Source organism: Lissotriton helveticus, chromosome 1_2, assembly GCF_964261635.1.
Source record: "Lissotriton helveticus chromosome 1_2, aLisHel1.1, whole genome shotgun sequence".
Lineage (NCBI taxonomy): Eukaryota > Metazoa > Chordata > Amphibia > Caudata > Salamandridae > Lissotriton > Lissotriton helveticus.
This window is the reverse complement of record NC_136058.1, coordinates 41,733,740-41,758,383: the sequence shown is the minus strand read 5'-3', so window position 1 is coordinate 41,758,383 and position 24,644 is coordinate 41,733,740. Positions and strand designations below refer to the sequence as shown.

The 24,644-nt window shown below is 44.1% G+C and overlaps 1 protein-coding gene across 2 annotated transcripts in view; it reads left to right on the top strand.

The window, feature by feature from the left end:
- TNNI3K (TNNI3 interacting kinase) overlaps nucleotides 1-24,644 on the top strand; it is a 2,668,544-nt gene that overhangs the window by 17,552 nt on the left and 2,626,348 nt on the right. For both annotated transcript variants that reach the window (XM_078668672.1, XM_078668665.1), the window contains exon 2: nucleotides 256-364. In XM_078668672.1, the coding sequence (XP_078524798.1) occupies nucleotides 256-364 (109 nt within the window). The remainder of the gene's footprint in view (nucleotides 1-255; nucleotides 365-24,644) is intronic.

Sequence of the window (24,644 nt, the reverse complement as noted above, 5' to 3'; positions counted from 1 at the left end):
GCCTGAATTGATACATTCATGCATGATTACTTTATTTCAAACACAAAAAGTACATTTCCAACTTACAATATGTATGAATTGCCTCATCATCCCACTCAATTGAACATAAAACAAAGAAAATTACAGTGTTCCTCATAAGAATGTTCAACAATATTTGAAAAACTTGCATCAGGGCTGGGCTTACCTAATGTTGATACAAGGTATTTCTGGAAATATCAAACAAAACAATTCATTCACATTTATTATTCATTTTAGATGAATGGAAGAAAAAAGTTAGTGAATCTTATGCAGTAATCATAGAGCGACTGGAAGATGATCTGCAGATCAAAGAAAAGGAGCTTACAGAACTGACGCATGTCTTCAGGTAATCTCATCAAAGTCTGCTTGCATACAAGTCCTTCAGGTGAAGTAATCTCATCAGCGTCTGCTTGTGCAAAAGTCCTACTAGTATGAATTTATGATGACTTACTGCCCTGCACAGTGTGACATTTCTGGACGTTTGCTGCTGCCATGTCAAAGGGGTATGCATTAAGTTAAATTGCTTTAATGTATAGGTACTTCAACTTTTGACTAGGTAGAGTTCTAAAACTCAACCTTTTTTTAATTTAAAAGTTGTGAAATACTCAGAAGTCAATAGCATATTCAATAAGCTATGCAGAGGTACGAGTAGAAGTCTTTAGAGCTGCAGACCTCAAATGGCATGCCAATAAGTTGTTGTATTCATGACTGACTCCCTGCATATACAACACGTATAGAATGCTGTCACATAGGACAACGATAACATGCTATCAGGGGAGAGATGAGATAGTTTACTGAAGATCACTAATAAATACATATAATGAATTTCATTTCAGATTATGTCTATAATTACTTGCTATTTAGAAAACCCTTATAGATCGTACTATGTACTAGTGGATTAAGGACCTAAACATCAGAAACATATCTGTTGAGAAATGAAATTATGTTGTGAAGGGACAGAAGGGGCCGTGCACCTTTGCACCAAGGTACTATTTTGAACCATGGTCCTGATGTATCAAAGGGTTTTACTCCTTCTGCGTCTATGGAGAAATGCATACATAAAGTACTATAATACATATTTGTATGCGGTATGGGGCAGATTTACTAGACTGGCGCATATCTGCATATTAGCAGAGATGCGTCAGCTAAATTGCGTGACAGAAAATAGCCTTGCGACACCATGGATGTGTCGCATTCACAATGCGGCGCACCGTGGCGCAAGGATAGACAGATGCGTGAGGCATCTTTTGGCAGAAAGGCAACGCAACTCCGGCAATGGTCAGGAATGCCTATTCCCATCATGCTGCATCACTCCTACGCCTTAGCCAAGCAAAAGGTTTTGGCGCACTGGCGCCGTAAAAGTGACTCAGTGAAATCACTGCAGCACTTTTACAAGCCTTCTTTGCGAGGGGACGCCCACCCTGCATACATTATACCTGACGCAGGTATAATGTAGCGCAGGGCTTTACAACGTAACGCATCTCCCTAGATGTGTCACGTTGTAAATATGTCGCATCGTCGTGCATTGTTTATTAAGCCGCTGCGTCACAGAAGTGATGCAACAGCGGCGTAAAGTTGTCACAAGGGGCATGTAAATCTGCCCCTATGTTTTTATGCTTTTGTTGCATCCAGCGTGGTTTTGCAGTAACAAAATGGACACATTCGTAATCCTTAAAAAAGAAAACTAGCTTGCACAAATACTAAATGAAGAAAATAGTATACCACATCCTGGCTAGTGAGAACAAAAAAATATAGCTACTACCCGAGCAGATAATGTGTTCCTGCTCCAGATGGGATGACTGTCCCTGACTCCACAACAAGATTGCTGGCAAATCAGTATCCTTCTTGATGAGACGAAGCTAATTAGTGTGATCAATATAATCGTTTGACTTAATTGATTGATTGTTGATGCTGATAGTGTGCCTATGGTGGTAGTGGTGGGAGGGATAACCTCAAACTACTATTGAAATTGACAAATTGAGAATATGTACAATGAAGAAAATGTCTAAGAAGATACGTTTTAGAGAATTGCTAAGATGAAGAACAAGAGTCTTCAATGACTTCACAGGATTCATGCTACGGTTCAGGATGGCTGCTAACTATGCAACTGAGTTCCAGTTCAATTATTTGTCTGTAAATGTATATCAAGCCGATATCTCCGACTCCTCGTGGACCTAGATTGTATAGCCCAGGTGGAGAGAATGTGCATATTGCCTGAAAACTGTGAAGCGGAAATCCCTTACGGGATATTGAGTCTCAGACCTCAGATCACACTGCTAAAAAGTGAATCAGTAAAAAGGAACATGCAATCGAATGGGTTAGCGGTGAGGCCTGTTATTTATCATATTAGGATTTTCCACCTTGTGGATACACTTAACAATGAGGTTTGCAATCTGAGCATTTATACCCTCAACTGGGGACTAAATATACAGCCTGATTCATCAAGCCGAAATCGGCTCGCAAAGGGCCAGATTCTGAGAATCTGGCCCTTTGTGAGCGCTATTTTTGCATTTGGGATTCATCATCCCAAATGCAAAAATCGGTAATAGTGATTTCGCTATTTTGCAAGGAATTACATTTAAGGAATCTCTATTTGAGATTCCTTAAATGCAATTCATCTTCCATTTAAAAATTGCGAATTCGCAATTTCGGCCCGCTATTTACCGCGAGGTCAAACCTCGTGGTAAATAGCGAAAACTTAGAAAAATGCTTTTAAAAGCATTTTTCTAAGTTGCATGTTGCACACACACATGTCCTTTGGACATGTGTGTGCGCAACACCTGTTCCAATTTGCATTTAAGGGGTGCTACAGGGTGTCCTGTGGACACCCCTGGCACCCTTTCAATCGCTATCTTATTTGCGATTAGCTAATTGCTAATCGCAAATAAGGAATACTCCCAATTCATTCCTATGGGCCTTTTGGCCCATAGGAATGAATGGGAGTTATTCCTTATTTGCGATTAGCAATTTGCTAATCGCAAATAAGGAATGTGTAGGAATCGCATTTCTTCATGCAATTTCTACATGAATCCCGTTTTGCAAGTCCTTAATAGCGATTCCTTATGAATCGCTATTAGGGGCTCGCAAAACGGGAGAATGATGAATCAGGCTGATAGTCACTTATTACTCATTTGAAATGTGCAATGCTGTAATGATCATGTTAGGCAATGCATTTACCTAACATTGCAACCAGGAACATTTAGATAGAAATTAGAGATGAAGCTAAGTGCAGAGAAATTTGCCATAATATATTACAGAAAATACTTATAGGCTGCTAGGATATGACAACAACAATTCAGTATTAAGAGTGTGCTGTGTGTAGTTTGTGTGTGCAAAAATGCATCCATGAATTGGATGTATGCGGTGAAAGAGCTCTGTGGCTGGATTTGTTCCCACAGTGACATGTTGAAGAGTCAGAGGGTGAGGCAATGGACATGGAAGACCTAATGGCTCCTAGTGAGGTATTCAGAAATAATTTTCTAAGATGCAACTTCTAACCTATATATTTAAATACGAATGTCTGTCTGTCTGTCTGTTTGTTTGTCCTTTTTGCATTACTACACCATTCATCCAATCGCCATGAAACTTTGGGAAGTTGTTGAGTACACTCCCGCGAACGTTTCTGGCATAAAATCTTTTAAATATCAGCCCCCCCCAGGGACCTCATAATCTTCCGAATACTGATAAATGTTTACAGTTTCTGGTGCGACTCGCTTTTGCAATGACCATCAACAAAGCACAAGGACAATCGCTGCAAGTGTGTGAACTAGATTTGGAGAATCCATGCTTCTCACGTGGACAACTGTATGTGGCCAGCTCACGCATCGGAAAACCTTCTGATTTATTTGTGTACGCACCAGACGGAAAAACAAAAAATATCGTGTATCCACAAGCACTCGAATAAATAAATAGAATTAAAACGATATTTTGAAATGTTTTCCATATTAAAATGAATAAGTTTCAATAAAAATGACACAATGTAAATTGAATGTTATCATAACAAGTTTCCTTGAATTTCCTTTCTTCTGAGATCGCAGCAACGTGCGACGGGTAAGCCTGTTTGTAAATTAATAATTCAATTTAGAGTTTTTACTACATGCAAATCCTGGACTTTTATTATCTAGTGCTACAATGAGGATTCAAAGGATGAGAAGAGCAGTTAGGTCCCGAGTAATACTAAACTAAGCAAGAAGATGATTAAGAAAGAGAATCCCAACATTGTATTTGGACTTGTTGGCATTCCTTGAGTGAAAGCAACCAGCTGCCCAGAATATGGGGGAGAAGCTCTAACGACTCAAGGAAAGAAGGATGCTATTGGTAAAACTGTAACTGATAGTCAGAGCTGCAGCCATGAATTGGTAGATGCAGTGCAAGAGGCAGTTAATGGAGCTGCAACCAATAGCACTGAATAAGGGGAGGAGCAGGTTATGTGTCAGGCAGGACTGGAAGGAAGATGCAACCCAGCAAGGGCTTTGCCCCATATCCAGGGCCCGATTCACAGAATGAACTTAAGACTAAATCCTAAACTTACTACTATTTGGTATTCACAGAATGCACTTACTACTTTCGGGATTCACAGAGTGAACTTACTACTTTCGGGATTCACAGAATAAACTTACTACTTTCAGTATTCACAGAATTGATTTAAGACTACTAACTCTAAGTCCGAACTCGGGCCGGAAAGTCCGGCCCGGAGGCGGAGCTTCCGGCCCAGGGGCGGAGCTTGTGGCCCGGGGGCGGAACTTCTGGCTCGGAGGTGGGGATTTTAGCCATGGCTGAAATCTCCACCTCTGGGCCGCAAGCTCCGACTCCGGAGGATCCTCTGATCATAATTACTTTGGATTGCCCGCATCTAACGCCCACAAGTTATTAGTATCAGGAGTATTCTACATATATAAAAAAGAGAAAAGTCCCACCTAGTGTCTTCTATGTAGCAGCGGCTCCACTTTGAGTCAAAGAACCCTATATCTCAGAGGTTGTAAAGATTGTTAAGCAACCGTTAGGCCATAATTAAGGCAATGAGTTTGAAAAACCAATGTCAGTGCACACACAAATATATTTCTTACGTGAAAGGAGTTCTATGTCAAGGAACACAAACATATGTAAGTATTTAAAATTTGTTGTACTTTTTATTGTTAAAAAAACATGGGTGGAATACCCTCAATAGAAGAAAGAAAACACAATGTATACTGTTACAAAAATATAATTAAAATTGGGTTAAAATTACACAGTAATGTCATAGAAAAACCAGAAAAAGTCGACGCGGCATTTCGGTGCTTGCATGAAGATGTGACACCTTCATCAGGACGGTTAATCTATTGAGAAAATTTATACACATTTAATACATGAACTCCTCTTGATTCTCACGTAACTAAACACTTCTGCAAAGAGAAAACATATTCTGTATTAATTCAGCAGACAATGTATCAGTTGCACTATGTCTTAGTATTGATGTGTGTTTAGTTACGTGAGAATCAAGAGGAGTCTATGTATTAAATGTGTATAAATTTTCTCAATAGATTAACCGTCCTGAAGAAGGTGTCACATCTTCATGCAAGCACCGAAACGCCGCGTCGACTTTTTCTGGTTTTTCTATGACATTACTGTGTAATTTTAACCCAATTTTAATTATATTTTTGTAACAGTATACATTGTGTTTTCTTTCTTCTATTGAGGGTATTCCACCCATGTTTTTTTAACAATAAAAAGTACAACAAATTTTAAATACTTACATATGTTTGTGTTCCTTGACATAGAACTCCTTTCACGTAAGAAATATATTTGTGTGTGCACTGACATTGGTTTTTCAAACTCATTGCCTTAATTATGGGCTAACGGTTGCTTAACAATCTTTACAACCTCTGGGATATAGGGTTCTTTGACTCAAAGTGGAGCCGCTGCTACATAGCAGACACTAGGTGGGACTTTTCTCTTTTTTATACTTGTCACCCCGTCCCGGATAGGATTAAGGGGGAACTCCCTTTACTGTTTCGTATTCTACATATAGCCAGACTTAGATATACGAATTTATAAATCGTACTCAGATATGGAAAACAATTGAAAATCAATTACCTCTCAACACTGACTTTAAGGGTGATTATATTGACCCCTGTACTACGACAGATATCAAATGTAGTCTTGACAAAGGTGGACAAAACTGTGGAAAGCAACCGAAACGCGTCGACGCACCACTTAGTATAATTCATGACCCGAACATCTCTGTTGATATACTGTATTGTGGTGTACATAACCCCGGTGTCAGAAATAGAGTCTGAATATACAACCAGTATTGTACAAATTCTATGTCTTACAGTCTTTCTGTCTCTGTATTTCAATTTTGCTGGTCAAATATTGAATGTCGATTAATTTTTTCTAAAGTTTCAATTATGTTGAGTGGCCTCTCACGGGTACACTCTTTTTAATGTTTTTAATGTTTGTATATTCAATAAATTGTAAGAATTCATTTTATATACGTATATCTTGTTATTGTTTTTGATTTTTAAGGTCATTCTATTTAGCTCTCCTCAAGGGAATATCTTTTGTCTTACTGGGAGATCTTTTGATCCAAATACACCGTTTAGGTGAATGCATGTGAGAGGGCTTTACAGTAGTGTAACAAGTGGAAAAGAGAAGGGTGTCTAAAATAGGCTCCGGTATCCTACAAACAATTTTTTATAAGGAAAAGGTGCCAGGACTAAATAAAAACAGTGGTCCTATCATGTGGGCTCAATGTACCGCGATAGCTATTTGCAAAGTGAGGTCAACATGTTTCGTGCCTAGAGAGCCAAAGAGTCGGGCAGCATTTTGTCAGGACCAGAAATATAATGACTTGTTGCCCCAATCAGGGGCTTGAGACTTCTCTGATAAAGGATGGCCGTTCAAAGGTAATGATATTGCACCTGGATGGTTGCAGGCCAGCACTGCCACCTAGAGGAGAGAGAGACAAATGAGCATATGCGACAAGTTGTTAACAACACGGACCAGTATCCACCCCAATAGTACAAAAGTTAATTGACAAAAACACTCAAAAGTGGTGGTGTGTGCCTGCTTAGCTAGAAAGTGAGGTGAAAGTTTCTCAAAACTAAAATCTTTATCACTTCATCCTATTAGCTTTTTGCTATAGGAAGTGCTTTCAGATCAATGCAGAGATTTTCCATCTGACAAGTACAATCAGAAATCCCACTTTTTGTCACATTTGTAGCATGGGCACCCTGAATTTTTTGCAATTTTGTTGAACCCTCTTTCTGCTGACTGTAGAACTCTGGCACTTTACCCCTGCAAACCGGTAGTAAAGTGTCTGTGCCCCTCTTTAAACTGGTATACTACTCATTGGCATATTTAACTTGCCTATATGTCCCCAGTATATAGTACAAAGTGTACCTAGGGCCTGGAAGTTAAACAACATTAGTTGACTGCAGCACCTATGCACCATCCACTACGGCAGCAGTGCAAACATGGCTTAAGGACTACCATTGTAGCCAGACTGTAGCAGTGTAAAACCTGCAATTCGACCAATGAACATAAGCTCTTTTAAAAGATCAAAACGATCCTTTTAATTTTTATCAAGTAAACCCTTTGTTTGCCTTTTGGCCCTAAGGAAGTGTGTTATTTAAAAGCAGGACATGTAAAAAAGTGATGCTAACATGACTTTACAGTGACAACCCACAAAAAGCTATTTTAACTGTAGGAAAGCTGGCTGACCCATTGAGAAACACTGGGAAGTTTAACACTGATACAGTCTGAAAACTGCTCAATCAACGCACAAAAAGGGCCTGGGGAGCTTTAAAGACCAGCAGGGGACGACTCCCCTCTAACAAAACTAGAAAGCACAAAATAGGCCCCTGGTTCTCAGTACAGAAGAAAGAGTGCTGGGGTGTCCCTTTTATAGGACAGATTTCCTCACCCACCCAGAGGTGGCATGCTTCATCATAGGGTAACCTCCTCACATTGCGAACCTTGTAGCAATGCAGGCTACAACCCTTTCTCTGAGAGGGAGGAGCTCAGAGATATTTTAGTTGTAAGAAACGAGGTATCCTAAAACCTGTAGAAGAGGAGGGTGTGGTGAAGGAAAGAAAAGAAAAGGAAAGAGTGTATGTGAACTAAAACTACCTCAAAGTATGCCAAAAATTTTATTGGGGCATCCAAAGGTTAGGATTAAAAAATTAGCCTATGATAGGGGGTTATTCAACCTGTCATAGGACAGTGGGGGGTGACACGTTTCAGCCTCATACTGGTTTCATTGGGACTGAGTCCAATGGCTATCTGATCTTGTGGAGGCCATTTTTCCTACAACCTGCCGTCTTGCTCCACTAAACATTTTGGACCTCTAGTTTTGAGACTAAGGGGGCTATGTGACGGGCGCTGGCGATCCACCCGACATTTTTCCCCGCCCACTATTTACCCCCATCCTATTACAATGGGAGGGGCACAGTGGCGGACGGAATTACCATCCGCCACTTTTACGCATGCCGGCAATCGATACGTTTGCCTGCCATGCGGTCCCTGGCCATAATATGGTGGCGGTGCCTAGCAGGCACTGCCCGTCATATTATGATGATTGCGGAATCGTGCCTTTTCATGGCGGAAAGCCGTGCAGTCTTTGGTTTGGGGGTCCAGTTGCGGGCACCCGGGTTGTTGGGGGGGTGCACTTGGGGGGTACCTATGGTACCCCCTTCATTGGCATGCACAAGGTGGCAGGCATTGCGCGGTGCCTGTCACGTTGTGCAATCCAATGCACAACATGCATATTTTGCATTGCGGCGGGTGTTGCTTACAGAGCCATGGTGGCGGTCGCATCCTAATGGGCATAGCGGAACCACCGCACCTCTGGGGGTCAGTCCCGTTTACCGTTACGGTGGCAGGCGGACTTGTAATAGGCCCATAGTCTCATGGTATAACTGACGACTGGGGCATACTTGGTTCCTGTATCTGACCCACGCTCAATTGCAGACTACCTCAATCGCTCCTAGGTCACAGTCTGCACTGACCGGTTTACCACGGTTGGCTCTTAACATTTATTGGTGTTATTTGTATTTAAAATTCATATCTCTGGGTTCCCTATTGGATTTTTGCAATTTTATTTATTTGAATTTGTTCAACTTTTCTAATTCAGTGTGGGATTTATATTGTGTTGTGGTCTTTACACTTTGCCCTCTTTGCTCTGAGCAATAGCTTCCAGAGGGTTAATCTTATTACTCCAGTGGGGGGGCAGTCACTCCTCCCTTTGACTAATAACCCAGGTGTTGATTTACAAGAAACTGAGGCATCTGTAGGGATGCGTCAGTTTCTCTGCGCCAGCCTGTGATACCCTTGCACCACCATGGATGTGCCATACATACAATACGGCACACCATGGCGCATGGATTGACAGATGCATCAGAAATTCTGAAGCATCTGTTGGCCCAAAAGTCACACATTGCTGGAATAGTGTCGCAAGCACCACGCAACTCCAGCAATGCATGTTAAGGCCTATTCTAATTGTACTGCGTCACTCCTTACGCCTTCTTCAAGTAGGCGTAAGGTTTTGACGCAGTGGCGTCCTGAAGTGGCACAGTGAAATCTTGTAGATTTCACTGTGTTACTTTTACAAGGTTTTCCTGCATGGAAATGCCCCCCCCTGCACACATTATACCTGGCGCAGGTATAATGTGACACAGGGCTTTACAATTTAATGCATCTCCCTTGATGCATCATGTTGTAAAACCTGCTGCATTGCTTATGCCTCCGCTGCGTCACAAAAGTGACACAATGGCGGTACAAAAGTGTTGCAATGGGCTTGTAAATCGTCCCCAAATTTCTTACAGAACTCAAATATTTATTTTATTCCTGCATGCTGTAAAGAGATTGATCCCTTGTGCACACCCTGTGTTTTTCCATGTGGTTCTGTTTTTATTTCTATGGTAAGTGCGCCAGCTATCCTGCTACGGAGAGGCAGGCAAATCAGCTTACTGATCCCCTTAAAAAAGTGCTGGTAATGAAGAGCCTGATTTTCACTCTATTGCTGGGTGTCACAATGCTGGTGATTCTAGGAGTTGTTTTAATTAATTAAATGCAATTGCCTCACCTGTGCTTCACAGACACCTGGCGCCCTCCAAACCGAACTGTGACAGAATGCACCAGGGCACTTAAAATAGAACAAAAGCTAAAAATACAGCTTAATGGGCCTCTTGAAACCAGTAGAAATGAGAGTGCATCCGGAAAATTATTAAAATTGATTGTTGTATGGCAGAGGAGCCTTAAAATTCTATATTAAGTTTTACTGGGCAAAATATTGTACTGTTTTAGTGATCTTACTCAGTTCATACAATGGATATGATCATAAGGTGTTTAATTAAAAATGTGCCAGTGTCTTAAAAGGTATGTGTGTGTTTATTATGCACGTTTGTAAATCCGACTTTAATATATCTAATTTTGAGAAACCAAGTTCAAGTTCAAGTTCAAAGATTTGTATAGCGCACTACTCACCCAGAGGGTCTCAAGGCGCTTGAGGGAGGGGGGGTGCTTTACTTATCGAATAACCAAGTTGTTAGTTGCTTTCTGAAGGAGAGGTGGTTCTGTGAAAGGCAAAGGTGGGTGGGGAGAGAGTTCCAGGTTTTGGCCGCTAAGTAGGAGAAGGATCTTCCCCCCATGGTGGATTTAAGGATGCGCGGAATTGCGGCGAGGGCTTGGTTGGACGATCGTAGTTGGCGGGAGGGGGTGTAGAAGGACAGTTGCGTGTTGAGGCATTCGGGTCCTAGGTCGTAGAGGGCTTTGTGTGCGTGGGTGAGGAGACGTAACATTATTCTCGTGTTGACGGGGAGCCAATGGAGGTCTTTCAGGTGGCCGGAAATGTAAGCTTGCCGAGGAATGTCCAATATGAGTCTGGCTGAGGCATTTTGGATGCGTTGGAGTTTTTTCTGTAGTTTGGCTGTGGTTCCGGCGTAGAGGGTGTTTCCGTAGTCCAGTCGGCTGGTGACCAGTGCGTGGGTGACCGTCTTTCTTGTTTCGGTGGGGATCCAACGGAAGATTTCTTTTGAGCATGCGAAGTATGTTGAAGCATGATGATGAGACGGCGTTGGCTTGTCTGGTCATCGAGAGGGAGGAGTCCAGGATGAAGCCCAGATTACGTGCGTGATCCGTAGGTATGGGTGCGATTCCCAGGGCCGGTGGCCACCTATTCTAGGCATTGGGTAAGTAACATTGCCTAGAAGAATTTCGAACTGTTGCTCACTTGAAGTTTGCTTCTATTGGCTCCTGGAAAATCATGCCTGCTGTGCAGAGAAGTGTTTCACATTAATTTTTAACAGTCCTGCTGACTTTCTGAAAGATGCATGTATTATTCCCTCGCAGTGCCACGTTTATTCTCTCCAAGTCTGATACATAGTGGCTGGGAGGCGCTGGTCCTGTCGTTTGTGAAAAATTACTGTTTTTGCACTGTCAAATGCACGACATTCAAATAAATTGAAAATACGTTAAAAAAAACCTCTCCCAGATGTGATTTGTGTTTGCCCTCGGAGTTCTGAAAACCTGCAATCAAAGCGCAGGCTGCTGGGAGTGTTACTAGAGAGGTCTCTCGATTCAGATTCAAGTCCTTGATGTAGCAAGCCGTAGCACCATAGGCCATTGCAAGAGGTTAATGCAGACCTTTCTGTCAGAGGCTGTTTTCCCTTAGGCTGTTACTTAGAGGTCCCTTGAGTCAGACTCAAGTCCTTGCGGTAATCACACTGCAGCTCCTTCCGCAGTAACTATTGGTTTAACGGGTGTACACCACTGCCCATTCAATTGCAAGATGCGGAAACATTTGAACAAAGTGGATGCCCAGCAATATCTTCTTTTGTGGCGAGCCAAAAGAAACAAAATGCAAAAAACCTTGACTGTGATTTTGCTTTCAGCATCCAAGTTCATAGGAAGGTGGGTCTTCAACATAAATTGCCATATTCACTTTAGTAAAATAATGATTGCTTATTTTCTTTGGTTCACTGACAGAATATCAACACCTAAAATATCCCCGTACCACAATATTGAGTTATAAATATTGATGTAAAAATATCGACATCCTATATTTATAATGGTTAGAATCAAAATATTGAGAAACAAATATCGGTCATAAATATAGTTGTACAAATTATAGTTTTTTATATATATACATATATAAAATAAAATAATACAAATTTAATATATTATATAATAACATGAATTTCAAAGTAAATTAGATTTAATATATATTTGAACAAATGTAACAAATAAAGCTAATTTACAAATTTAAACACACATATAACAATGAATGTATATATTCACTTTAAAACAATTAATAAACTATTAATTTTAATTTATTTTATAATTTTCAAATGATATACAAATGTAACAAATAAATATATATATATGTATACTAATAACATAAAATCTATAAAAAAATTCTATTATAAATGAAAACATTAAACTATTTAAAATTCTTTAAACTTAAATTTCCCACTCCAGTCATTTCAACAGTGGGGATACTGTTGGAGAGTGGAGGGTAAAAATTACCATTCCCACTCCAGTGAGTGCAACAGTAGGGAAAGTGTTGAATAGCGGAGGGATAAAATTGACTATTCCCACTCCAGCCTGTGCAAAGTGGTGAATTGTGGAGGGGTAAAATGTACACTAGGGTAATTATTGGATAGCGGATATGTAAAAAATACTTCTCCCACTCCAATTAGTGCAGCAGTAGGGAAAGTGTTGGATAGCAGAGAGGTAAAAATGAATATTCCCACTCCAGTGAGTGCAACAGTAGGGAAAGTGTTGGATAGCGGAGGAGTAAAAATTACTATTCCCACTCCAGTGAGTGCAATAATAGGGAAAGTGTTGGATTGCAGAGGGATAATAGTTACTATTCCCACGCCAGTCAGTGCAACAGTAGGGAAAGTGGTGAATTGTGGAGGGGTAAAATGTACTATTCCCACTCCAGTCAGTTAAAAATTAAAAACAAAGAAAATGTCAACAACTCCCCAAAAATATTTTAAAAACAGAATAAATAACAAAATAAATACATATGCCAAAAATTAAAATATGAATATATTTAATATTAAAAAGAAAAAGAAAAAGAAAAAAGAAAAAAACGTATTTTAATGTTAAATACAATGAAATAAAAAAATACTTTTCAAACAAATTTATTTAGAAAGTATTTATGTACAAAAACAATATTTATTACACAAATGTATTTTATTTACCTTCTACCCTATAACACCACAAAATTCACAACCCATATCTAAATTAAAAAAAATTACTGCCACAAGTATAAACTACAGAAATATAAATAATTAAAAAACAAATTAAAACACATAAAATGTATTAACCCCTATAAAACCAAAACCCATGCACAATTACCCTAATTATGTATCAATTAATTCATATTAACCCCTATAAAGTCCACAACCCACTCCTAAAATTAATCCCACAATTTCCATATTTAATCTTCAATTAACTAATATTAATTAGCAACTCATTATTAATTCATTAAACATAAATAACTACCCACCTTTTATCTTTATAAACCCAAAACCCTCACCCCCATAAAATGTAACTTAATTAATTATCAGTTATTTGTTATCAACTAATTATTACTTAATTAAAAATATATTACTTCCCACCCTTTACCCCTATAAACTCCACATCCTGCACCATAAATAACTTAAACAATTACATAATTAACAACCAATTAATAATTAATTACAAATTAATTGCTTCCCACCATATACCCCTATAAACCCCACAATCCACACATACAATTTACATAAATAAATGAAAACAATTAACACTGTAAAATCTCAATTAAATAAAAAATTCATAAATACACAATATTCATTAATTTATTATATTTAAATTACTTCCTACCCTAGTCCCCTATAAACTCACAACCCGCTACAGAACTAAACAACTCAAAATGTAATTAAAATAACATTGATAACTACTAAAAATGTCACACATATATTAAAAAACATAATCAATACTTCTGTAAAAAAAATATCACACACATTTAAAATATATACTAAAATACATAACACTAATTAAAAAAACGATATTTTAAACATCTATATTTTTGCACACAATATTAACGCGGTCTACTTTAAAAAAAATTATATTTCTTACCTTAACATCGATATTCCTGACCACGATATTCTTGCTGTCGATAATTCTGTGTCACAATATTTGCAATTTGTGTCGGTCGACATTTGCAACTCGATATTTTGTCTAAATACCATTTTCTTTGTCCTAATTAGATATACCAATGCTTGGTATGCTGATTACAATTATCAATACAGTCAGTGCAACTCCTGTAGCTTCTGAAAGAGGTCACTGGAACATGGATGGAAACACCAGGCACTTGTATGTGGAAATTGAGGGGTATATTCACGAGAACATGCGATAACTATCGGCAACGTCAGTCTTCGCCAGAAAAGTTAACACTGCCTAACCCTGTTTTTCATCGCCATGTTAGCGTGAAATTCTCAAGCCTGCGATACATGGCGATAATAACAGTGAACGGCGGTGAAAACAGGTGACAACACCATCGCAATGGCGATAGTTATTCCTGCGTTAGCAGGCGATACCTGTGGATCACCACATCAGTGCCAGAAAACTCCCATCTCAACCCAAGCAATATTGCATTGCTGTGTAAACAGAGGCCCTTTCCCCGACCTCTGTATCCCCGCTCTAATGAAAGACCCTGCTAGCCAGCACCTACAAGTGATAGATGAAAATGCATTCACGGGTGAATGGTGAGGGTTTGGCAGGTTATTAGAAAAATAATAATTTTTCGTTTTTCGGCACCGAATACCTAAATCAGCTGTTTCTGAAACTTGGACTAGTTATGCACCAATGAGCATGGCATTGTTTGTTTACTCCATCTGGGTCTGCCCTGGCTGGCATTGTGAATTCAGTTGGCAACAGAAGGCAAATATGGCGGGGGGCTGGAGTTGGTGGCAGTGGGTGTTGTGACCCTCATGGGTATCGGAGCTGCATGATCATTGCCTCGATGGTATCAGTGGGTCTTCAGGTGTGGCTCTTGGCTGGGCTCCCTTTCATGCTGTGGGTAGTCATCCTGCTTAGCACCAGCGGGCTGGACTGTTACCATGAGGCACATGGTCAGACTGATTTGCATATAGCCATGTCTGAACTGGGGTGGCAGAGTGGGCTAAAGAACGGTGATGGATTGTACCCAGATCTTTTGACTGGGTGTGAGTGTTTGATTAGTTCAGATGCTCCGTCCATTACCACCCCCTTTTGTACCGCTTTTGGCCGCCATAAGTGGGGCAGGGTATGCTCAGACGTGAGTCCCTTGCTCACTTTGCCACTGGATTCAAGCAAGCCGGGCTGAAGACGGCTGTAATGCCAGAAACCGGTCCTCGAAACCTTGTTTTGGGTCCAGGGAAGTCATGGCTTGGCAGTTCGGGCTGGACTGTTCCCATGAGGCACAGGTTCAGACTGATTTGCATATAGCCATGTCTGAACTGGGGTGGCAGAGTGGGCTAAAGAACAGTGATGGATTAAACCCAGATCTTTTGAGTGGTTGTGAGTGTTTGATTAGTTCAGATGCTCCGTCAATTACCACCCCCTTTTGTACCGCTTTTGACCGCCATAAGTGTGGCAGGGTATGCTCAGACGTGAGTCCCTTGCTCACTTTGCCACTGGATTCAAGCAAGCCGGGCTGAAGACGGCTGTAATGCCAGAAACCGGTCCTCGGAAGCTTGTTTCCGGTCCAGGGAAGGCATGGTTTGGCAGTCCTGGCTGGAATGTTCCCATGAGGCACAGGGTCAGACTGATTTGCATATAGCCATATCTGAACAGGGGTGGCAGAGTGGGCTAAAGAACGGTGATGGATTAAACCCAGATCTTTTGACTGGGTGTGAGTGTTTGATTGGTTCAGATGCTCCGTCCATTACCACCCCCTTTTGTCCGCTTTTGGCCGCCATAAGTGTGGCAGGGTATGCTCAGAGTTGAGTCCCTTGCTCACTTTGCCATTGGATTCAAGCAAGCCGGGCTGAAGACGGCTGTAATTCCAGAAACCGGTCCTCGGAAGCTTGTTTCCGGTCCAGGGAAGACATGGCTTGGCAGTTCGGGCTGGACTGTTTCCATGAGGCACAGGGTCAGACTGATTAACATTTAGCCATGTCTGAACTGGGGTGGCAGAGTGGGGTAAAGAACAGTGATGGATTAAACCCAGATCTTTTGACTGGGTGTGAGTGTTTGATTGGTTCAAATGCTCCGTCCAATACCACCCCCTTTTGTACCGCTTTTGGCTGCCATAAGTGTGGCAGGGTATGCTCAGACGTGAGTCCCTTGCTCACTTTGCCACTGGATTCAAGCAAGCCGAGCTGAAGACGGCTGAAATGCCAGGAACCGGTCCTCGGAAGCTTGTTTCTGGTCCAGGGAAGGTATTGCTTGCCAGTTTGGGCTGGACTGTTCCCATGAGGCACAGGGTCAGACTGATTTGCATATAGCCATGTCTGAACTGGGGTGGCAGAGTGGGCTAAAGAACGGTGATGGATTAAACCCAGATCTTTTGACTGGGTGTGAGTGTTTGATTGGTTCAGATGCTCCGTCCATTACCACCCCCTTTTGTACCGCTTTTGGCCGCCATAAGTGTGGCAGGGTATGCTCAGACGTGAGTCCCTTGCTCCCTTTGCCACTGGATTCAAGCAAGCCGGGCTGAAGACGACTGTAATGCCAGAAAGCGGTCCTCGGAAGCTTGTTTCCGGTCCAGGGAAGGCATGGCTTGGCAGTTCGGACTGGACTGTTCCCATGAGGCACAGGGTCAGACTGATTTGCATATAGCCATGTCTGAACAGGGGTGGCAGAGTGGGCTAAAGAACGGTGATGGATAAAACCCAGATCTTTTGACTGAGTGTGAGTGTTTGATTGGTTCAGATGCTCCGTCCATTACCACCCCCTATTGTACCGCTTTTGGCTGCCATAAGTGTGGCAGGGTATGCTCAGACGTGAGTCCCTTGTTCACTTTGCCACTGAATTCAAGCAAGCCGGGCTGAAGACGGCTGTAATGCCAGAAACTGGTCCTCGGAAGCTTGTTTCCTGTCCAGGGAAGGCATGGCTTGGCAGTTCGGGTTGGACTGTTCCCATGAGGCACAGGGTCAGACTGATTTGCATTAGCCATGTCTGAACTGGGGTGGCAGAGTGGGCTAAAGAACGGTGATGGATTAAACCCAGATCTTTTGACTGGGTGTGAGTGTTTGATTAGTTCAGATGCTCCCTCCATTACCACCCCCTTTTGTACCGCTTTTGGCCACCATAAGTGTGGCAGGGTATGCTCAGACGTGAGTCCCTTGCTCACTTTGCCACTGGATTCAAGCAAGCGGGCTGAAGACGGCTGTAATGCCAGAAAACGGTGCTCGGAAGCTTTTTTCCGGTCCAGGGAAGGCATGGCTTGGCAGTTCGGGCTGTTCTGTTCCCATGAGGCACAGGGTCAGACTGATTTGCATATAGCCATGTCTGAACTGGGGTGGCAGAGTGGGCTAAAGAACGGTGATGGATTAAACCCAGATCTTTTGACTGGGTGTGAGTGTTTGATTGGTTCAGATGCTCCGTCCATTACCACCCCCTTTTGTACCGCTTTTGGCCGCCATAAGTGTGGCAGGGTATGCTCAGACGTGAGTCCCTTGCTCATTTTGCCACTGGATTCAAGCAAGCCGGGCTGAAGACGGCTGTAATTCCAGAAACCGGTCCTCGGAAGCTTGTTTCCGGTCCAGGGAAGGCATGGCTTGGCAGTTCGGGCTGGACTGTTCCCATGAGGCACAGGGTCAGACTGATTTGCATATTGCCATGTCTGAACTGGGGTGGCAGAGTGGGCTAAAGAACGGTGATGGATTAAACCCAGATCTTTTGACTGGGTGTGAGTGTTTGATTGGTTCAGATGCTCCGTCCATTACCACCCCCTTTTGTACCGCTTTTGGCCGCCATAAGTGTGGCAGAGTATGCTCAGACGAGAGTCCCTTGCTCACTTTGCCACTGGATTCAAGCAAGCCGGGCTGAAGACGGCTGTAATGCCACAAACCGGTCCTCTGACGCTTGTTTCCAGTCCAGGGAAGGCATGGCTTGGCAGTTCGGGCTGTTCTGTTCCCATGAGGCACAGGGTCAGACTGATTTGCATATAGCCATGTCTGAACAGGGGTGGCAGAGTGGGCTAAAGAACGGTGATGGATTAAACTCAGATCTTTTGACGGAGTGTGAGTGTTTGATTGGTTCAGATGCTCCGTCCATTACCACCCCCTTTTGTACCGCTTTTGGCCGCCATAAGTGTGGCAGGGTATGCTCAGACGTGAGTCCCTTGCTCACTTTGCCACTGGATTCAAGCAAGCCGGGCTGAAGACGGCTGTAATGCCAGAAACTGGTCCTCGGAAGCTTGTTTCCGGTCCAGGGAAGGCATGGCTTGGCAGTTCGGGCTGGACTGTTCCCATGAGGCACAGGGTCAGACTGATTTGCATATAGCCATATCTGATCTGGGGTGGCAGAGTAGGCTAAAGAACGGTGATGGATTAAACCCAGATCTTTTGACTGGGTGTGAGTGTTTGTTTGGTTCAGATGCTCCGTCCATTACCACTCCCTTTTGAACCGCTTTTGGCCGCCATAAGTGTGGCAGGGTATGCTCAGAGTTGAGTCCCTTGCTCACTTTGCCACTGGATTCCAGCAAGCCGGGCTGAAGACGGCTGTGATGCCAGAAACCGGTCCTCGGAAGCTTGTTTCCGGTCCAGGGAAGGCATGGTTTGGCAGTCCTGGCTGGAATGTTCCCATGAGGCACAGGGTCAGACTGATTTGCATATAGCCATGTCTGAACAGGGGTGGCAGAGTGGGCTAAAGAACGGTGATGAATTAAACCCAGATCTTTTGACTGGGTGTGAGTGTTTGATTGGTTCAGATGCTCCGTCCATTACCACCCCCTTTTGAACCGCTTTTGGCCGCCATAAGTGTGGCAGGGTATTCTTAGAATTGAGTCCCTTGCTCACTTTGCCACTGGATTCAAGCAAGCCGGGCTGAAGACGGCTGTAATGCCAGAAACCGGTCCTCGGAAGCTTGTTTCGGGTCCAGGGAAGACATGGCTTGGCAGTTCGGGCTGGACTGTTTCCATGAGGCACAGGGTCAGACTGATTTGCATTTAGCCATGTCTGAACTGGGGTGGCAGAGTGGGGTAAAGAACAGTGATGGATTAAACCCAGATCTTTTGACTGGGTGTGAATGTTTGATTGGTTCAGATGCTCCGTCCATTACCACCCCCTTTTGTACCGCTTTTGGCCACCATAAGTGTGGCAGGGTATGCTCAGATGTGAGTCCCTTGCTCACTTTGCCACTGGATTCAAGCAAGCTGGGCTGAAGACAGCTCTAACGCCAGAAACCGGTCCTCGGAAGCTTGTTTCCGGTCCAGGGAAGGCATGGCTTGGCAGTTCGGACTGGACTGTTCCCATGAGGCACAGGGTCAGACTGATTTGCATATAGCCATGTCTGAACATGGGTGGCAGAGTGGGCTAAAGAACGGTAATGGATTAAACCCAGATCTTTTGACTGGGTGTGAGTATTTGATTGGTTCAGATGCTCCGTCCATTACCACCCCCTTTTGTACCACTTTTGGCCGCCATAAGTGTGGCAGGGTATGCTCAGACGTGAGTCCCTTGCTCACTTTGCCACTGGATTCAAGCAAGCCGGGCTGAAGACGGCTGTAATGCCAGAAACCTGTCCTCGGAAGCTTGTTTCCGGTCCAAGGAAGGCATGGCTTGGCAGTTCGGACTGGACTGTTCCCAATTAGGCACAGGGTCAGACTGATTTGCATATAGCCATGTCTGAACTGGGGTGGCAGAGTGGGCTAAAGAATGGTGATGGATTAAACCCAGATCTTTTGACTGGGTGCGAGTGTCTGATTGGTTCTGATGCTCCGTCCATTACCACCCCCTTTTGTACCGCTTTTGGCTGCCATAAGTGTGGTAGGGTATGCTCAGACGTGAGTCCCTTGCTCACTTTGCCACTGGATTCAAGCAAGCCGGGCTGAAGACGGCTGTAATGCCAGAAACCGGTCCTCGGAAGCTTGTATCCGGTCCAGGGAAGGCATGGTTAGCAGTTCGGGCTTGACTGTTCCCATGAGGCACAGGGTCAGACTGATTTGTATATAGCCATGTCTGAACTGAGGTGGCAGAGTGGGCTAAAGAATGGTGATGGATTAAACCCAGATCTTTTGACTGGGTGTGAGTGTTTGATTGGTTCAGTTGCTCCGTCCATTACCCCCCCTTTTGTACCGCTTTAGGCCGCCATAAGTGTGGCAGGGTATAATCAGACGTGAGTCCCTTGCTCACTTTGACACTGGATTCAAGCAAGCCGGACTGAAGACGGCTGTAATGCCAGAAACCGGTCCTCGGAAGCTTGTTTCCGGTCCAGGGAAGGCATGGCTTGGCAGTTCGGGCTGGACTGTTCCCATGAGGCACAGGGTCAGACTGATTTGCATATAGCTATATCTGATCTGGGGTGGCAGAGTGGGCTAAAGAACGGTGAGGGATTAAACCCAGATCTTTTGACTGGGTGTGAGTGTATGATTGGTTCAGATGCTCCGTCCATTACCACCCACTTTTGTACCGCTTTTGGATGCCATAAGTGTGGCAGGGTATGCTCAGACGTGAGTCCCTTGCTCACTTTGACACTGGATTCAAGCAAGCCGGGCTGAAGACGGCTGTAATGCCAGAAACCGGTCCTCGGAAGCTTGTTTCCGGTCCATGGAAGGTATGGCTTGGCAGTTCGGGCGGGACTGTTCCCATGAGGCACAGGGTCAGACTGATTTGCATATAGCCATGTCTGAACTGGGGTGGCAGAGTGGGCTAAAGAACGGTGATGGATTAAACCCAGATCTTTTGACTGGGTGTGAGTGTTTGATTGGTTCAGATGCTCCGTCCATTACCACCCCCTTTTGTACCGCTATTGGCCGCCATAAGTGTGGCAGGGTATGCTCAGGCATGAGTTCCTTGCTCACTTTGCCCCTGGATTCAAGCAAGCTGGGCTGAAGCTGGCTGTAATGCCAGAAACCGGTCCTCGAAAGCTTGTTTCCGGTCCAGGGAAGGCATGGCTTGGCAGTTCGGGCTGGACTGTTCCCATGAGGCACAGGGTCAGACTGATTTGCATATAGCCATGTCTGAACTGGGGTGGCAGAGTGGGCTAAAGAACGGTAATGGATTAAACCCAGATCTTTTGACTGGGTGTGAGTGTTTGATTGGTTCAGATGCTCCGTCCAATACCACCCCCTTTTGTACCGCTTTTGGCTGCCATAAGTGTGGCAGGGTATGCTCAGACGTGAGTCGCTTGCTCACTTTGCCACTGGATTCAAGCAAGCTGGGCTGAAGACGGCTGTAATGCCAGAAACCGGTCCTCGGAAGCTTGTTTCGGGTCCAGGGAAGACATGGCTTGGCAGTTCGGGCTGGACTGTTTCCATGAGGCACAGGGTCAGACTGATTTGCATTTAGCCATGTCTGAACTGGGGTAGCAGAGTGGGCTAAAGAACAGTGATGGATTAAACCCAGATCTTTTTACTTGGTGTGAGTGTTTGATTGGTTCAGATGCTCCGTCCATTACCACCCCCTTTTGTAGCACCAGCAAAAGGCAGGAGTAAAATCCCTGGTGCTACTGCGGGTTATTCCCTGTTTTTGCTTCGCTTCGCAGATCTGGCAGTTTGTTGTGAATGTGGTCTGGTGGTTTTCTAGTGTATTTTTGCACAGGAACACCTACTCGGCATCTCATTTGTGTTAGTAGCTGATGTCCACTATGGAGATAAATTTGAGGGCAGTTATCGCGGGAATACTGGTGTTGTCTGCAGTTTGCACTAGCTTGTGAATGAGGTGTTTAATATATCTCCACTTTTGCTGGATTAAGGTGGAGATAAATCGGAGTTAACTCCTTGTGAATATGCCCTTAACTCTATTCTGTGTCTGCAACAGCTCCTTAGCTGTTTCATTGTTGAACATGGTTCGTAAGTAGAGCAGCAGTTAAAGCGAGAAACACATATACAAGGTAGGGAATCCGAGCAAAAAAATGGAGAGGGAAAGAGTGAGCATAGGTATGGAGTAAAGTGAAGAGCGAGGAAAAGGAAGGGCCATGAGAGGATAGAGAGCGCTATATCCCATCCCCAACACCTAATGGGAACATTACTGGGACAAAGGAGCATTCCATTAAATAATGTGTGCTTGATGGAATACACATCTAAGCAATGGCAAAGCATTAAAAAATATGAGAGCCAATAGATGCAGGCGGCTGACCAAAGGCCTTCTGTCTATGCACTACTTCTCATATACATTTGTTTTTAAATATTGGTGGAGTTTGGTCTCACTGACAGCTATTGACACTCATGTGATCTCACATAAATTCCCTGAGTGAAGGGAGATGTTTCACCTGCACGAGAAGTCCTTGAGGTCCAGATTTTCTTGACAATGAGAATCACTAAAGCTGTCTGTAGCGCACCCTAAAAAGAAGAGTAGAGCACTAAGAAGTGCAAAGTTTACATATAAAAGCACGCACTGCACCATATTTAAACTAAGCATTTAAAGACTTCAAACTCATCTGAATCCTACTTACATACGGGAGTGGTGAATTTAGGGGTAAACACACTTCCAACGGCTGTTTTTAAATTCATCCAAAAAGTAATGCTGCACTGAAATACCAAAGTGCTGTTCCCAATTAAAGAAATAGGAAAACTCTTTCTAATTTGTTCTGAAGGGCTGTCTCCGTGGTCCGTCTATGGAGTGTTCCATCACCATGCTCATTTCCGGTAGGTAGGGCAGTCTCTTAATTTAGACATGAGACATGTAGGAGCATGCTAGCACTGTGGATTCTCCTTGCAGAAGGGCTTCTGCCAGCCAAATCTGCTTGCAATGCCATTCGGTCCTATTTACATTTGGTGGAAGAGTTCAGATTGGGAACATTAATAAAACAAAGCCACCTTGCAAATGATAGCAGTAGTTGTTCTTGAGTACATTTAATCTAATTGTTAGTTGAAGAGATTACAAATGGGGGTGGGGTCGCACACTACTCACACACCGGCGGTATCGCCCCTAAGGACTCTGGTTAATGTAGTTACGTGTTCCACGATGCATCTTCTTTCGATTCTCTGCTATCTTCGCTGTCTTCGCCATCCCTGGACATGTGTTTCGGGGTATCACCCCTCGTCAGCAGGGATAGGCCGTGTTCTGGGGTTGCCGGTGGCTGCCAAATATCTGCCAGGTTTAGTACCACTCAGGCGCGCAGGTGCGGGGTCCCAGGCTCGTCAGCCAACTGCTCAAGGGAGCTTTAACATTACAAATGGGGGTGGGGTCGCACACTACTCACACACCGGCGGTATCGCCCCTAAGGACTCTGGTTAATGTAGTTACGTGTTCCGCGATGCATCTTCTTTCAATTCTCTGCTATCTTCGCTGTCTTCGCCATCCCTGGACAAGTGTTTCGGGGTATCACCCCTCGTCAGCAGGGATAGGCCGTGTTCTGGGGTTGCCGGTGGCTGCCAAATATCTGCCAGGTTTAGTACCACTCAGGCGTGCAGGTGCGGGGTCCCAGGCTCGTCAGCCAACTGCTCAAGGGAGCTTTAACATTACGAATGGGGGTGGGGTCGCACACTACTCACACACCGGCGGTATCGCCCCCAAGGACTCTGGTTAATGTAGTTACGTGTTCCGCGATGCATCTTCTTTCGATTCTCTGCTATCTTCGCTGTCTTCGCCATCCCTGGACACGTGTTTTGGGGTATCACACCTCGTCAGCAGGGATAGGCCGTGTTCTGGGGTTGCCGGTGGCTGCCAAATATCTATCAGGTTTAGTACCACTCAGGCGCGCAGGTGCGGGGTCCCAGGCTCGTCAACCAACTGCTCAAGGGAGCTTTAACATTACAAATGGGGGTGGGGTCGCACACTACTCACACACCGGCGGTATCACCCCTAAGGACTCTGGTTAATGTAGTTACGTGTTCCGCGATGCATCTTCTTTCGATTCTCTGCTATCTTCGCTGTCTTCGTCATCCCTGGACACGTGTTTCGGGGTATCACCCCTCGTCAGCAGGGATAGGCCGTGTTCTGGGGTTACCGGTGGCTGCCAAACTACATTGACCACAGTCCTTAGGGGCGATACCGCTGGTGTGTGAGAAGTGTGCGACCCCACCCCCAATTGTAATGTTAAAGCTCCCTCGAGCAGTTGGCTGACGAGCCTGGGACCCCGCACCTGCGTGCCTGAGTGGTACTAAACCTGGCAGATATTTGGCAGCCACCGGCAACCCCAGAACACGGCCTATCCCTGCTGACGAGGGGTGATACCCCGAAACACGTGTCCAGGAATGGCGAAGATAGCGAAGATAGCAGATAATCGAAAGAAGATGCATCGCGGAACACGTAACTACATTGACCACAGTCCTTAGGGGCGATACCGCTGGTGTGTGAGTAGTGTGCAACCCCACCCCCAATTGTAATGTTAAAGCTCCCTCGAGCAGTTGGCTGACGAGCCTGGGACCCCGCACCTGCGCGCCTGAGTGGTAATAAACCTGGCAGATATTTGGCAGCCACCGGCAACCCCAGAACACGGCCTATCCCTGCTGACGAGGGGTGATACCCCGAAAAACGTGTCCAGGGATGGCGAAGATAGCGGAGATA